Here is a 14,808-nt window from a genome sequence, read left to right as displayed (position 1 = left end):
GAGGGTTAGTTCAAGACCTGCAGGAGTTTTGCACACAGCCGGACCCAGTGGGACTTTACACTGACGGACATACAGTAAATTATTATTTTATATATATATATAACAGATTTTGGATCATCTCCAACCTGATTACTGGAATAATGAAGTCTCCAAAGCTGAAACCTCAAGGTAAATATTCTCAAAATATCTTTATTCGTAGCCTAATAACACTTGCTTGCTGTTAATGTATCACTCCATACTCCAATAACATCCCTGTAGGGATATTCAATTACACTATTCCAGTAGGAAATATTTTATTATACATTTTTATGTTTTTTTTTTATTATATCGCAATACTTTTCACTACTACTACTTCTCGAGTCATCTCATAATCATCTTATAGCCATCCCAAACATGAGTTGTTTTAATTGGCAGCCTATGAGACTCTACAGCTCCAGTAACATTAATGTAGGAATATTTTATTACAATAGGAACTATTTTGTTAACATTTTTTAGCCTATTTATATCGCAATACTTTTCACTATACTGTAGATCCACATAGCCACATAATTAGGAGCATAGGAAAGTTACAGTCGATCCAAAAATGCCTCTCTTAAATGTCCCTTTTTCTCCGTCGTTTTTTTCTTGCAGCGAAGCTGGCCAACGAGGAGGATCTGAGCGACGTGCTGTGCGAGTTCGACGCGGTGATGGAGGACTTCACGTCCCCGGTGGAGAAGCGACACTTTCGGTACGACGAACACCTCAAGACCATGAAGAGGAGGAGCAGCGCGAGCGTCAGCGACAGCGGCATCAGCGACTCCGAGAGTGAGTTATTGGGGACCAATTATCAAATGTATATTCAACAGATTTAGGAAGCATCATTTTGTCCATAAAGCTCTCCTGGGTGTGACAACAACAAAATATTGTCAAATATTCTCCTTGGACCATGCAATGACAAATAGGGCACATAGCACCCAGTGGTGTAGTCTAATGTATTGTAGTGGGTATACTGTTCTGTGTATTGGCCAGAATCTGCATTTGGGAGAGGGGGGGCCATATCATAGTGGGGGGTCTGGGTGTCCTCCCCCAGGGAAGTTTTGAGCATCAACGACTTCATTTCCTGTAGATACACTTTTATGCACCAATTTACGGTGGAAATACACAGATGACAATTCAAAATATATCAAAAATATAATGGAAAGTATGTAGTTGCGTGTCATTGGGCATTTTTCAGTGGGTATATGGAAATCCTGGAGCTTTCTTAGTGCGTATACCTGCGTATCACATAGAGTACACCGCTGATATCACCTTTTAAACATAACTATATTCAATTCAAAGTGCTGCAGAGTGATTGTAAAACAGCAGACCAAAAAAAAGATTAAAAAAAAAGTGGATTCAGAGACTAATTTTTCAAATATGGATGCAATATTGATAGTTAAAAATCAAGAAAAAAACTGTAAAATGTTTCAACCCATATGAATCATTATAATAAAAAATACAAATGATAAACTCCCTATGATCTGTATCATGGATCAATAAAAGTCATGTAGATACATTTAGGAGTCTCGAAAGCAGGGATTCCAGACCATTGTGGAATAAAAAGTCCCTGATTTGGTGTCAGACTGTGACTCCAGAATGGAGATCAGGCTCTGACATGTTGTAGTTATGGTTTGTTTTCTGAATCTGTCATTTATGGTTGTCAGTCTGAAGGAGTTTCCCAAACTTTGCCGTGAGATACAGTCGCAAGAAGTTTTTTCGAGAAGTCTTATAACTTCTTTCTGTTACTGTTTTCGGCAAACTGTTGCGCATGCATGCATCCATCCATGCATGCTCTCACACATGAACAGAGAGAGAGAGAGAGAGAGAGAGAGATCCTTGATCAAAGTCCAGAGATTTGGGCGTCAGATTAAGCTACTGCTGCATTTCTTGGCACACCTGCCCCCATATTGTGGCTGCTTCTCTAAAGTTTTACTGTCATGCGTTACTTTATTTCTCTAACAGTCTTTTTAAAAAGTGTGCTTCCCCAGCTGGAGAGCTGGCCTCCGGCAGCCTCTTACCCAAATGTGATCATATGCTGATACACGGAGAGAAAAATATGCTTCAGCTCCCCGTGAGCAAAGATAGTTTCCCAGACAGACGCGTGTGAGTGGGTTGGGACGTCCATGGGGAAGATGTGGAAAGATCTTTAAAGTCTTCAGTTGTCTGGATCATTCCAGAGAGATCCAGACGCTAATTTGGTCATTTCTAAACTAGGACTGCATTTAACAATTATTTTCAGTGTCGATAAATCTGTTGATTATTTTATCCATTAATCGATTAGTTGTTTGGTCTATAAAATGTCAGATTCTCTGATGACGCTCTCACAAACCCACTGGAACCACAGTTATTATGCATTTATGTTGTTACCACATTACCAGTGAGGACCATTATGTAATAAAAGCAGAGGAAGTTGTTGGAACCTCTGTCTGTGGTGCTTATGAGCTTGCTGATTTGCTCTGGGGATCAGATTCCTGCATGAGCTCTGTCCTCTCCATGGCAGTCTAATGAAGAGGGGCCTGTCCCACGCAGGGACAACCTATTGTGTTGCAGCGTGATGGATGGACAGACTGGTGAACGTGCAGATAAATGACACAGTGTCTTATAGGTCCACTCTAGAACGTCCATGTTTGAGTGAGGGGCAGAGACAGAAAGACGGCAGAAGAGCGAGAGTTTGAATAACAAAACAGAATATATGAGCAGAAATAAAAACAGAGAAATGAGAGGGATTTATGTCCAAGTCAAACGTCAAGGTTAAGGCCACTGCTCTGTGTGTGTGTGTGTGTGTGTGTGTGTGTGTGTGTGTGTGTGTGTGTGCGTGTGTGCATGCTCTCAGCCCATTCGTTTCCTAATACATTACTGTAAATCTTTAAAAATGGCTCACAAATGCATAATTACATTTTTTTTAAAGGCTCAGTAATTTCCCAAAACAGCTGGGCACTGTAGTTTTTTGGCAAATATTACAAAAAAAAGGAGTAAATCTGACAGGGACTATTTTCAGCTGCAGACTCATACACATTTGAATTTAAGACAGCAGGGTGGTGTATGTGAGATTGACTCATATAAACTACAGTGCCCATGTTCACCATGATGTAGGAACATGTTACCCAGTGCAATGTAATGGCTCATGAAGCTATAGCTCAAAGCTACATCAGACTTTGGCTACACATGCAGTACTTGATAGTAGAATCACTAACTGTTGATTTATCCAAAGGCTTTGTTAACAATAAGTTACTATAGAATATCTTGAGCCTTATCCATTAAACAAACTTTCTAGAGGAGAAATACGTACATTTTGGTGTGTGTGTGTGTGTGTGTGTGTGTGTGTGTGTGTGTGTGTCGGACCGTTGTGTGTGGCGTCTTCTAGCTGCCGCTGTGTGTTCACAGTGCTGAGTGGTGGGAGTGGTACAGATCACAGATTGGTAAGTAAGTGGTCGACATCTGAGACACTGTTAAGTTCCGCCAGAGATCTGCACAGACGAGCGAGATAGACGAGCTTTAAGTGCTCCCTAATCTTTCTTTATGTCACACAAACTTCACACTCACAGAGATTCTACCATTCATTCAGCGGTGTAGTCTACGTGATACGCAGGTATACGCAGTATACCCACTAAGAAAGCTCCAGGATTTCCATATATCCGCTTGAAAATGCCCAATGACACGCAACGACATACTTTCCATTATTTCCATTTATATATTTTGAATTGCCATCAAAAAAACACCTTCTTTGCATAGGCATAAAGATATTTCCACCGTAAATTGGTGAATAAAAGTTATCCGAATGCAGGAAATGAAGTCGTTGACGCCCAAAATAACCCTGGGGGAGGACAGCCAGACCCCCCACTATGATATGCCCCCCCCTCCCACAACGGCAGATTCTGGCCCATATATATAGGCCAATATATGTATATACAGTACAGTATACCCACTACAATACATTAGACTACACCACTGAATTCATTCGACAGTTTTAAAAAAAAAAAATGAAGTCAGATAGACAAGCCCAATTCTATCCTGTCATACAAGAGTCTAGCTGCAGAAAGAGTCTCCACTTCCTTCTCGATCAATCCGTGAGTTGTCAACTATACAATTATCCCCAACTTTTTTGATAATGGATTATACGGTTTATATATTCAAATTCTCTGATTCCAGCTTCTCAAATGTGAATATTGTTCTAGTTTCTTCTCTCCTCTGTGACAGTCAACTGAATATCTTTGAGTTGTGGACAAAACAAGACATTTGAGGACGTCATCTCGGGCTTTGGGAATCACTGATTGACATTTTTCACCATTTTCTGACATTTTATAATAATCAACTGATTGATCGACGATGAAAATAATCGTTAGTTGCAGCCCTACTTTTCTCTTCCTTTATTTCTTACCAGACAGTGAAAATGTGTTGTTATGTGGTGGCTTGAAATATGGATCTGGCAGAATCAAAGGGGCCATTATATCATTTATGTAACCATGCGTTTAGAGTTTGGGTGGTACATTGGAGACAGAACAAGACCGTGCCCTGCTCTGGTATCAGAGTCTAAACGTGTCAGAGAGAAATCTCCCTTAAGAGCAGGGAAGAGTTGCATGGCTTCAGAGACCTCTCTGCCCAGGACAACCTGTTATATTGCTGTCACTAACTGCCACTACACACATTTTTTTGCTTCGGGGTTATCCAGTGTAGCAGAGCAAACAAACGTCTGCTTATGGAACTGTTTCTGGGTCAGCATTGACTTTGGAGTACAATTGTTACACTTTGCCTTTGTCCAAGTATGTGTTTGTGTATACGCCAGATGTGGAATGTAACTAAGTACATTTACTCAAGCACTGTACTTAAGTACAAATGTCGAGGTACTTGTACTTTACTTGAGTCTTTTCTTTTTCATGCCACTTTCTACTTCTACTCCGCTACATTTCAGAGAGTAATATTGTACTTTATTGTACATTCAACTGACAGCTTTATAGTTACTAGTTACTTTACAACATAAGATTGTTGCACACAAAACACATGTAGATTATAAAATACAATGTTTTATTATAAATGAAACTACCCAACAATATAACGGCCTACAAGTCCAGCTGAAATGACTAGACCATTAAACACCTGACAGAACAGTTTCTTAAATGTGAGGATTTTTCTGCATTGAGTAATTTTCCTTTTAATACTTTAAGTACGTTTTCCTGATGATACTCACATACTTTTACTTAACTAACATTTTCACTGCATGACTTTTACTTGTAAAGAGTATTTTTTTTACAGTGTGGTATTAGTACTTTTCCTTAAGTAAAGGATCTAAATACTTCTTCCACCGCTGGTATACACACCTCTGTGTGTCCAAATACAAGCACATGCATGTGTGTGACAGGCCATAGAGGAAGGCTGTCATTAGAGGAGAATGCTACACCCTGAAGCTGCTCCACTGACACAGATCACATTTGCGTGTGCTACGTGGGGGGTACCCCAAAATGTGAACGCTCACCTAATCAAATTTAGTTTTCTCTCTCTTTTTTTACTGACAGGTGCAGAGTCACTCAACAGAAACAGCTTCAGCTTCAGCGATGAGAGGCTGAACTCCCCCACCGTGCTTTCCCCTGCCACCAACTCACCTCCTCTTATGTCACCAAAACGTGAGCTACACCCCGTTATGCGTAGACGCACACACACAACTGTGACTTGTTGCATTACAACAACAACAAAAAATGAAATAAATACAGTTTTATTTACTGTGGCAAAGCCCAGGGCTGCAGACAAAATCACATCTCTGTAATTATTCTGTATTACAAAGCATAAATCATATAATGTAAGACATGCAGAACCATTAATCTCATTTTTATTCTTATGATGTGGCAAAATTAAACTTAAATCCATGTCAGAATGTTTGGTCTTGGTCTTGACTCATTCCAACATTTATTTCCACTTCCTCCGTTTATTAGTTTGCATTAGCGGAACCAGAGAATAGACGTCTACAAAAGAGGATTAGGGCTACATATGAAAAATGTATTTGAGTTGTGAGTTAACAAGTCAGAATGCTGAGAATAAAGTCTCTGGGTTTAAATTCAGAATTGTGAGATTAAAGCATAGACTGTGGATTAAAGTCAGAATTCAGATTTTCTTTTTTAAGGCTGCGTCTGAAATTCCAATTTAGTAGGCTAAAACAGTATGTGAGATTTTTTTTTTTGTGTGGCATTTTAGGCCTTTATTTGACAGGACAGCTTAGACATGAAAGGGGAGAGAGAGGGGGAATGACATGCAGCAAAGGGCCGCAGGTTGGAACCGAACCCGCGGCCGCTGCGGCAAGGACTGAGCCTCTGTATTAGGGCCCACTCTACCAGGTGAGCTTCCCAGGCGCCCAGTATGTGAGATTTTTTAGTGAGTCTGAAACCTTAATTAAGAAACCTAAACCGATTAAAGATTTTAGTCTCACAATTCTGACTTTAAACTTTTTTTACATCAGCTCATTGCGTTTTGTGAATTTATTAGCAAACTTTCCCGGACAGCCAAGTCTTCTATTGTCATCCAAACGTTTTCCAGAGCTTCTTTCCTCATTGAAAATGTCTAATGTGTTGTTCTAAATTCCCAACTTTTAAAAAAAACCTCCGCAACTGCTGACCCGTACGTTAACAGCAAATAACTGTAATAATATAGTCATTCAAACGAGCAAACACAAACACAACTCAACCCTATTTTTAGTTAACTTTCACCGTAAATTTACAGTAATATACAGGCAGCAGCTTTGCCAGTAAACTACTGTTTATTTGAAGGTATTTTACTGTACATAGACAGATTCTTACTGTATTATTTGAATGTACATTAATATACAGGCTGCAGTGTAATTCCCGCCTTTTCCTTTATTTTCCCAAGATGCATTGTTACTGTAATCTGTAATATTCGCAAATTGCGATGTAATATCAATATTTTCTCCCAGAATGTATTGCCATTTACAGTATGATCCTGTATAACATTAAAACAGAAAGATACTGTGAGATTTTAGCTGTAAATGTACATCAGAGGTTTGCAGTGTGCAGTCTAAATCTCTTTCTCTCCCTTGCAGCCAAACTGGGCGACACTAAGGAACTGGAGGACTTCATTGCAGACCTTGACAGGACATTAGAGGGTAAGTGCTAATGCAAGCTAGCTGTCAGAACCCCTGATGAATTAGCCCATGTGCTGGCGCTGCCCGCTACTTGGGATTAGCAGGAGCGTTTGTTCCCTATGTCAGCTATGCTAACGACCATTCATAAAGTGACACAGGAGGCACTCCCCTTAGGTTTCTAAGAAACGAGGATGTGTCGGGACTGTGAAGGAGCCGGGGCATGTTATGTGGACCGTGAGGCCTCTGGGGTTACACTGGAGAGAAAGGCAGCGTATCCCTTTTCACCAGAAAGTGCTGCAACCAACACCATGCAATCTGTGAACTCTGGGTTTTTCAATTTTATCCTGTCCTTTTCTCCTCGAGCTGTGTAACTTAAGAATGCAAAAGGGCATTGTAATAGACATACATGGTTCATTTGTGTTGGAACTTTTCTTTCTTTACTTCAAGGCTTGTGAGTGTTTGAACTTGCATCCAAGTATAAGGAATGTGTGCTGGTGCAAACGTGGGCTGAAATTCCAATTGTAAATGTCAGGAATGGAATAAGACAGAAGTAGGAGTTGAAACGCTTTCTTAATTTCCATTTTTTTTTTTTTTTTTATATTCCTTCAACCATCTGGCTCTGTTCTGTGTTTTGGCCACTGAATGTCCATCTTTCAGAGCTCGCAGGCGTCCAGTCGCTTTGTAAATCTGGACATGCAGTCAGCCAGCCGGGGCAGTCAGCCAGCCCCCTGTTAGCCCCGGAGAATGGTGTGTTTATTAGGGCCACCGGTGTTTACGATGACCAGCCCGTAAACCAGAACGTCCACCGCTCTGAGAATAGAGCTGGCAAGCAAAGGAGCCAGGCAGTCCAGTTCTAATCATGTCTGTCTGTCTCTTCTTAGGCATGTGACACGGAGGCTCACAGTCATCTTGGAGTGTAGCCATGAGGGAGTGCATGTCTGGACCCCCGTCAAGCGGCTAGCATGCGCTCGGCCCCCCCACACAGAAAAACCACCCAACAGAATACAGCTGGATGGCACAGCAAACTTCCAAAGTGGCTCCACCACGGCTTCAGGTCTAGCCCAGCACTCTCCTAAAGTTAACCCAGCTCTACTAACTCCAGGCCACCTAGCTGCAAGAAGGGTCAAAAATAATTCTTGGGGAACCTGAGGACAAGAATACTTCAGCAGCCATGATGTAATGGACTCCATGAAATGTTGTGAGGAATGAAAATGTGGCGATATATATCGTACAAAAAGTCACTGGGGAAATGTATTGTCAGATTCACAAACCACCACACAGGCCAGGCTACACTCCCTCATCCCAAACTTGAGCTGGAAGAGTATTTAAAAAATGGCTTTTTATAATTGAAATATATTTGTAATTTTATAGAGCTTCTTTTTTTTGGGAAATATATTTTTGTATCTCATGTAAATAATAATGGCTTCACATTCTGTTTGCCTTGGTATTAACAGGACAGTCAGATTACGATTGTTGGAATAAAGTTACATGCTTAAATGTGAACTGAAAACTGGAAAGCAATATATGTCTATTTAATACAGCTAATGCCTGCCAGAGATGATATTAAAGTATGGAATATTGTTCTTTTAATAACACGTGCCTCCTCTCTTCATTGAAACATCTGCTTCTCTGCACTTCTGTCACATTCTCTCAGTAATCTGAATTTAATGTGCACTTCTGTTTAGCTTTATATGTGCTGTAGTAATTCCCCTCTCTCTTTTTAGTCCTTATATCTATATTCAAATCAAATCACACAAGAAGGTATTGATTTCGTCCAGAGGCTGTGGAGCTGCTGACTGGCTGAATTGGAGCGGTAATACAGTGGGGATTTTTGAATGACAGCTGGCTCCTCTGCATCTCAGCACTTTATTAACCCTCCAACACCACTTTCCTGGTGTTTCCTTCTCTTGGCCCCTGTGTGTATTAATGCTGATCTCCTTCCAAATTGTTTGGCTTAAGCTACATCCACACTTCTACAATGGTTTTAAAAAACGAATATCTTTTAGTACGTTTACGTCTTGTGTCCACACTACTCCGGCGTTTCCGAGCCCCTAAAACGAAGACATTTGGAAACACTGCTGCCCCTGTTTTGGTTTGAAAAGTCCGGGGTTGCTTTGTAGTCTGTAACGTCAGAATATCTGCTTCCTCCTGTTATGTGCTCCCCGCCCTGCTCTTTCCTCCTCTCTGTTCATCTCAGGTGTTCCTGATCTGTGATTGAGGGTGGCCCCGCCCTTGGATATAAGAGGGAGACAGAAATCGCTCGGGGGGAAGAGACTGAAGCAGCACGGATCATCGCTGTCTTCCGTTGTTTTCTGTTATCTTTCTTTTTTGTGTTTCATTGCTTTGAGGATGGAGGTCTGGTAGTCTAGTTTTCGCGGCTTTGTTTCTATTAGTTAGTCTACTCTTTAGTTTGGGGGGGGGGAGTTCTGGGTCCGACAGCCCTTGATGGGTTGGCCCAGGCTTCTTCTCTTTTGTTCATTTTGGCCAGACCTCCCATAGTTTTGGTTTAATCAATCGTAGTTAATTTGTGAATAAACTTTGATTTACTTTCACTATCCTCAGGTTTGGTGTTATTAGATGTTGACGGTCACAATTTAAATGTGACCTTTGTATGCGAATGGTCATATGATATGTGTTGTCAGACGTGTTAATATGGACAGAGATTAGTTCTGCTACTGGAGCTAAAACTCTTGTGTGGACGGAGATTGTTTTTGTCTCAAAACGCTGCCTAAAAATTAAAACGTAGCTCTTTAGATGTAGCCTTAACTCGGCCAACACAGTGCTGCAAACACAGGCAGGCAGGCAAACCAAATGGGATCTACATTAAACAATTACTTTCATGGAATGTGGATGCAGTTATGCACTGTAGTCCACCACAGAGAAAGACTCACCAAACTAGACTGCATGAAGGAAGAAGTGGGACATTCACTGAGAAATATATATACACAGAAATAGCTATTACACGTCTTCTGTGCTCATTAGTCAAGCACTCAACAAAGCAGGGACTTACGTAACTTCTGCAGCAGTAGGGTCTATTTCCAGAGGTGGAGGGAGACAGGAGGGCGCGACCCTTCGTGGCCCAGCAGCAGGTGTGGCTGAAGTAATCTTGTGTCAGAGGCACCCCTCCATCTGCTGACCACCAGGGGTCAAAGGTCACTAACTATGGGCAGATACGCGTCGACACTGGTTCCATGGTAGCAGTGCAGCAGGTGCAACCGAATTGTTTTGATGTAGTTTGATGTACTTAAAGGAATACTCCAACAATTATGTATTACTATTTCATAAAGTTTCGGTACTTGCAAGACACAGATTGAAAAAAAGAATGGTCAAAATGTGTGCAAAAGAGGCCAAGATATTCTGACTTTTAGTGCTATATGCCAAACAGCCAAACATGATGGTTCCTACATTTCCCATAATGTAACTCAATGGTGTCTCTCCCCCTGCCTGGTAAAGTCCATGCTACAAGTTTGTCACGCAGGCTTTCTGTTATACATTCTTAAGGCTGATTTATGGTAGTGCCAGTTACGTACAGTAAGTGTCCTATGTCGTGGCCTACGTCAATGGTTCCGGAAATGGGGCCCGGGGACCCCTAGGGGTGAGAAGGGGCTTCCAAGGGGTGTTAGACCCTGGGAGAAAATCTTATCAGTGATTGTTCAGTTTCCGCTGGAAATTCGGCCAGATGTGCCTCATTTTAGGCCAGATGTCCGTCCCCTTCCTCTTTCTCTGTGTTGGCATTCTAACCTCCGGTGGATTTGTGAGGACTATGGTTAACTGCTCCTCAGATCTCTGCAGGGTAAATCCAGACAGCTAGCTAGACTATCTGTCCAATCTGAGTTTTCTGTTGCACAACTAAAACAACTTTTGAACATACACGTTCCTTCCCGAGGCTACTTTGCAGAGGCACCGTTGCTCCGTCCAAGGCTTAGCACCACCCAAGACGATTGCCATTGGTTTAAAGAAATGCTAATAAACCAGAGCATGTTTTTCTCCCATCCAGAAATGCTGTGTGGACTAGCCAGACCTACTTCCGTAGAGCTGTGGAGGAAGGTATGGCAATGCGAGACTATGTTTACTGTAATGTGGCTCTGTGTCCTCACTTGGCCACTAACTGTTGTAAAGGAAGACATCATGTCCCTCCTTTCCTTCAGCCAGTTACTGATTGCATCTGAACTGATTTGTGCTGCAGCCTTTGATTTGATTTCCTATGAAGTCTCATGTTTTGAAGGGCTCAAATGAGACCTCAGCCCACATGAGACCTGTGATTGTGATTGAGAGTCGCTCACAGCTGTGCACGGCTGTTGTTCACAGTCAGTGGATCCAGCCAGCCTATCAGTGCATGCCAGACTGGGTTAATCTGATGGCAGGAAGCTGGCATGCAGACACCCGTCTCTGTGTTGTTTCTTCACTACAGTTAGCAGACGAAAAGCTGTGGGCACTCTCCCTCTGTGAGTCCACCTATCTGCACTGTTCTGCACCACGGATCAGCTGGCACTGATCTGAGAGACCATGTTGACACAACACATGATCCCACGAGGGCAGCGGGAGGGTTGCCCTTTCTTCTAAAACAACTTTCCCAGTTGGCAAAGGTGGGCATCTTTTTGGCAGCATGGATTAGTCCTGTAGAAGTGTTGGCTTTGCCAGTGGACAGCCCGTATACTAGTCTGGATCAACCAAAGTACATTTTCCCCTCACCTTCTGCGCTGAGATGCCATTTTCAAAATCCCTAAGTTACGGTAAACAACACGAACTTCGAGCTAGCAATCTACGCACCGAAAATGGAAAGTAGAAGAAGAAGATGAAGAAAATTTGGATGGTGCAACAAGACAGGTCTGCTAGGAAATGATTTTAAAGATTTACAAAGAATATGTTTCCGGCATTTCCTCTCTAACTGGGACGTTTTGGGAGCAATTGGTGGGATTGCTGTGGACGAAGAACACACAGAGATACACTGGTAAGAGATAATGAGGTCTAACTATGTATCCAGCTAATTTAAATAGCTCACGTTACTGTATTGTATGAACAGTTAACTTCATTTAATATTGTATGTGGCGTTTTCTTTTGCGGGGTGCAAATGTTCCACCAAAACAAGTTCCTTCCCAAGACTACTTTGCAGAGCCACCGTCACTGCGTCCAGAGCTTAGCGCCGCCCAAGACCATTGTGATTGGTTTAAAGAAATGCAACCAACCCAGAGCGTTTTAGCATTGGAGCCAGACCCTACTCCACAGCGCTATGGAGATAGATCTGGCAACAAAGTGTGGGAAAGCAGGAGACACAGGCTAGTTGGAAGTTAAGAGAACACAGTAAATAGAAGGCCTTCAAATATAGAAAGCTAAGGTGAATGAAGGAATGGGCGGATAGATGGAGAACTGGATGGAGAAAGAGGAGCACACTAAATCCTGTAACCATGTGTCAGTCTCGATGGGAGGCCCCTCAAGACTGCTGAAGTGGTCGTTCTATGAATAGGCTGGGCAGAGACACACAGCTGTATGTCCACATCACAAAGAGACAGAAATACACAGAGCCAAATATCAGGTTCGGCTTTCCACCGGGTCTTCACATCACTGGTGTCCAGATGTCCCTGCTGCAGAGCAAGGAAACGGGCACATTAATGATGAGCATTTATTTACTGTATGTTACTCTCTTCAAATGTGTGCACATGATTTACAGTATACACTCTCTGTATGCATACATCTTAGTGTGTAGTGAAGCATAAAGAGGGGTGTGTGTGTGTGTGTGTGTGTGTGTGTGTGTGTGTGTGTGTGTGTGTGTGTGTGTGTGTGTGTGTGTGTGTGTGTGTGTGTGTGTGTGTGTGTGTGTGTGTGTGTCTGAGCCTTTATCTTTCTGTTCACCTCGTTGTTTGCACTGTTGCCTCTCAGAAGGAAGGTCCCAGGTTTGACTTTGCTTTTTCAGAGTTGTGTTTGCATGTTGTTCTTCTTGGGTTCATGAGGTTTTCCTTTACGTGTTCTGATCTCCTCCCACAGTCCAAAGACAGGAAAGTCAAGTGGACTGGATATGTCATTTGCACATAGGCTATGTGTGAATAATAGTCCTTGTCTCTGACAGAAAGGGTTCAAAAAGGTAGTTCAAAGCATGACGCTCTAGTCATTTGTCACATACTAAATGTTCAAGGATTTTGGAGGGAATGACAGAAGGTTTAATAATGGCAGTTTGAAAGGCAGAGGGCATTACCTCAGTGGAAATAACATATTAATAATAATCACTAAACTGTTTGAATGTTCAAAAAAAAAGAAGAGTATGCTGAGTAAGTGTAAATGCTTCATATGCACAGACAGCAGCCAGCGCCAAGGACGTCTAAACTCATTCCCTCGTAATTATGACAAAGTCAAGACTCATTTACATGATGATTGAAAGGCAGGTTTGGCTGTCATGGAGGTATTTATTATTGCCTCTCCCTGACCCTGATCTCATGCAGTCCCTAAAATTGCACGTCCATTATGCTCTCCATCATCACTATCAGATTGTGTTTTCTATTACCTGACTGACAGTCTCTGTCTAATTCTGCACTTAAGCATCTGTATTACCTTGACCCGTGATAATATCTTAAAATGTAAAAACAACACTGGAGGATGAAGTACCAGATGGTAATGCTTGTTACTGCTTGTTACACCTCCCTGTGTCCACGTTAATGGCATTTAACTTGTGACTAAAATTACGCGATGATGAAATTTAGTAGTGCTGTGACGATATGCTTTTGTCCCGATTGGGTTCTTTCACTCTACATGGGTGCTGGTTCGATTTGTATTGCAATTTTATTCCGATTTTTTAAGTATTGCGATTCGATGATATTACGTTTTGGGATTGTCTTTTCCTTCTTTAACAAAAACAAAAGTTGATTAAGTCTGGGAAGTCTGAACAATGTGTGTTGCAGCTGACAGAGCAGTGAATTTACTGCTGAGGAAGTCCATGCAGATGAACTGAAAGCTCAGTAGCAGGTGCTAGATGGTTTTCTAAAGACTCATTACTTTTTGGCTTGTTTGGTAACTAAGAAACAATGTCCAATGTGTACACTACAAAAATGAACATTTCAAAACTGGACAAAACACATAACACGCAGTGTTATGACAACAGCATTTTGAAAATAGATTCAATCGTTCTGCAGTAGGAAGTTGTGCAACTTCTCCTTTGCTCCACTTGCATTTGGTTAGCGCATTCGTTCATCAGTCTGTGTGAAACCTGAAACATGTTCCTGAGGTTATATACACTGTAGTCTATATCCACGACGTTCCACTTCAGGGATTTCTCCGTTGCTGCCGGAAATTCCACCCGATTTCATTCTTTTTGGCCGGATGTGTGGATGTGGACTATGCCAGATCTCTAAATTAATCAATCAATCAATCTAAATCAAGACAGCTAGCTAGACTATCTGTCCAATCTGAGTTTTCTGTTCACAACTAAAACAACTTTTGAACCAGCCTGGTCTCACAGAATTCAGTGAAATGATCACAAACTGTTAACAGCGCATTACGTGGTGATGGCACGGAATGTGTGAAAATTCTGTGTGGCCACCACAGAAAACAATGCCAATGTAAAGTCAATGAGAAGATGACGTAGCACTAAGAGTGACAACGGTAGCGACTGGTATGAAAGGCCGAAAATCCGCATATGGAGGTTGGTTGGGGTGATGGATGGGTCAAACAACACAGGACTTTCACCCAGGAGACCGGGGATCGTGTCCCACATGTCA

The 14,808-nt window shown here is 41.9% G+C and overlaps 1 protein-coding gene across 1 annotated transcript; it reads left to right on the top strand.

Annotated features, from left to right (window-relative positions):
- On the top strand, positions 1-8,695 carry rgcc (regulator of cell cycle). The gene is made up of 5 exons (XM_078262653.1): positions 1-168; positions 631-804; positions 5,529-5,636; positions 7,061-7,123; positions 7,984-8,695. Exons 1-5 carry the CDS (start codon positions 141-143, stop codon positions 7,989-7,991), a joined length of 381 nt encoding a protein of 126 aa, XP_078118779.1. The 5' UTR covers positions 1-140; the 3' UTR covers positions 7,992-8,695.
- The last annotated feature ends 6,113 nt before the right edge of the window (positions 8,696-14,808 follow it).

The sequence above is a fragment of the Sander vitreus genome, chromosome 11 (assembly GCF_031162955.1).
Source record: "Sander vitreus isolate 19-12246 chromosome 11, sanVit1, whole genome shotgun sequence".
Taxonomy (NCBI): domain Eukaryota; kingdom Metazoa; phylum Chordata; class Actinopteri; order Perciformes; family Percidae; genus Sander; species Sander vitreus.
The sequence above is the reverse complement of the archived record's forward strand: the minus strand, read 5'-3'. Positions and strand labels throughout refer to the sequence as shown.

Coding starts and splice junctions, on each gene's coding strand:
- rgcc (XM_078262653.1), top strand. CDS start 141: ATGAAGTCTCCAAAGCTGAAACCTCAAG. Junction 805..5,528: donor CGGCATCAGCGACTCCGAGA/GTGAGTTATTGG, acceptor TTTTACTGACAG/GTGCAGAGTCACTCAACAGA. Junction 5,637..7,060: donor TCCTCTTATGTCACCAAAAC/GTGAGCTACACC, acceptor TCTCCCTTGCAG/CCAAACTGGGCGACACTAAG.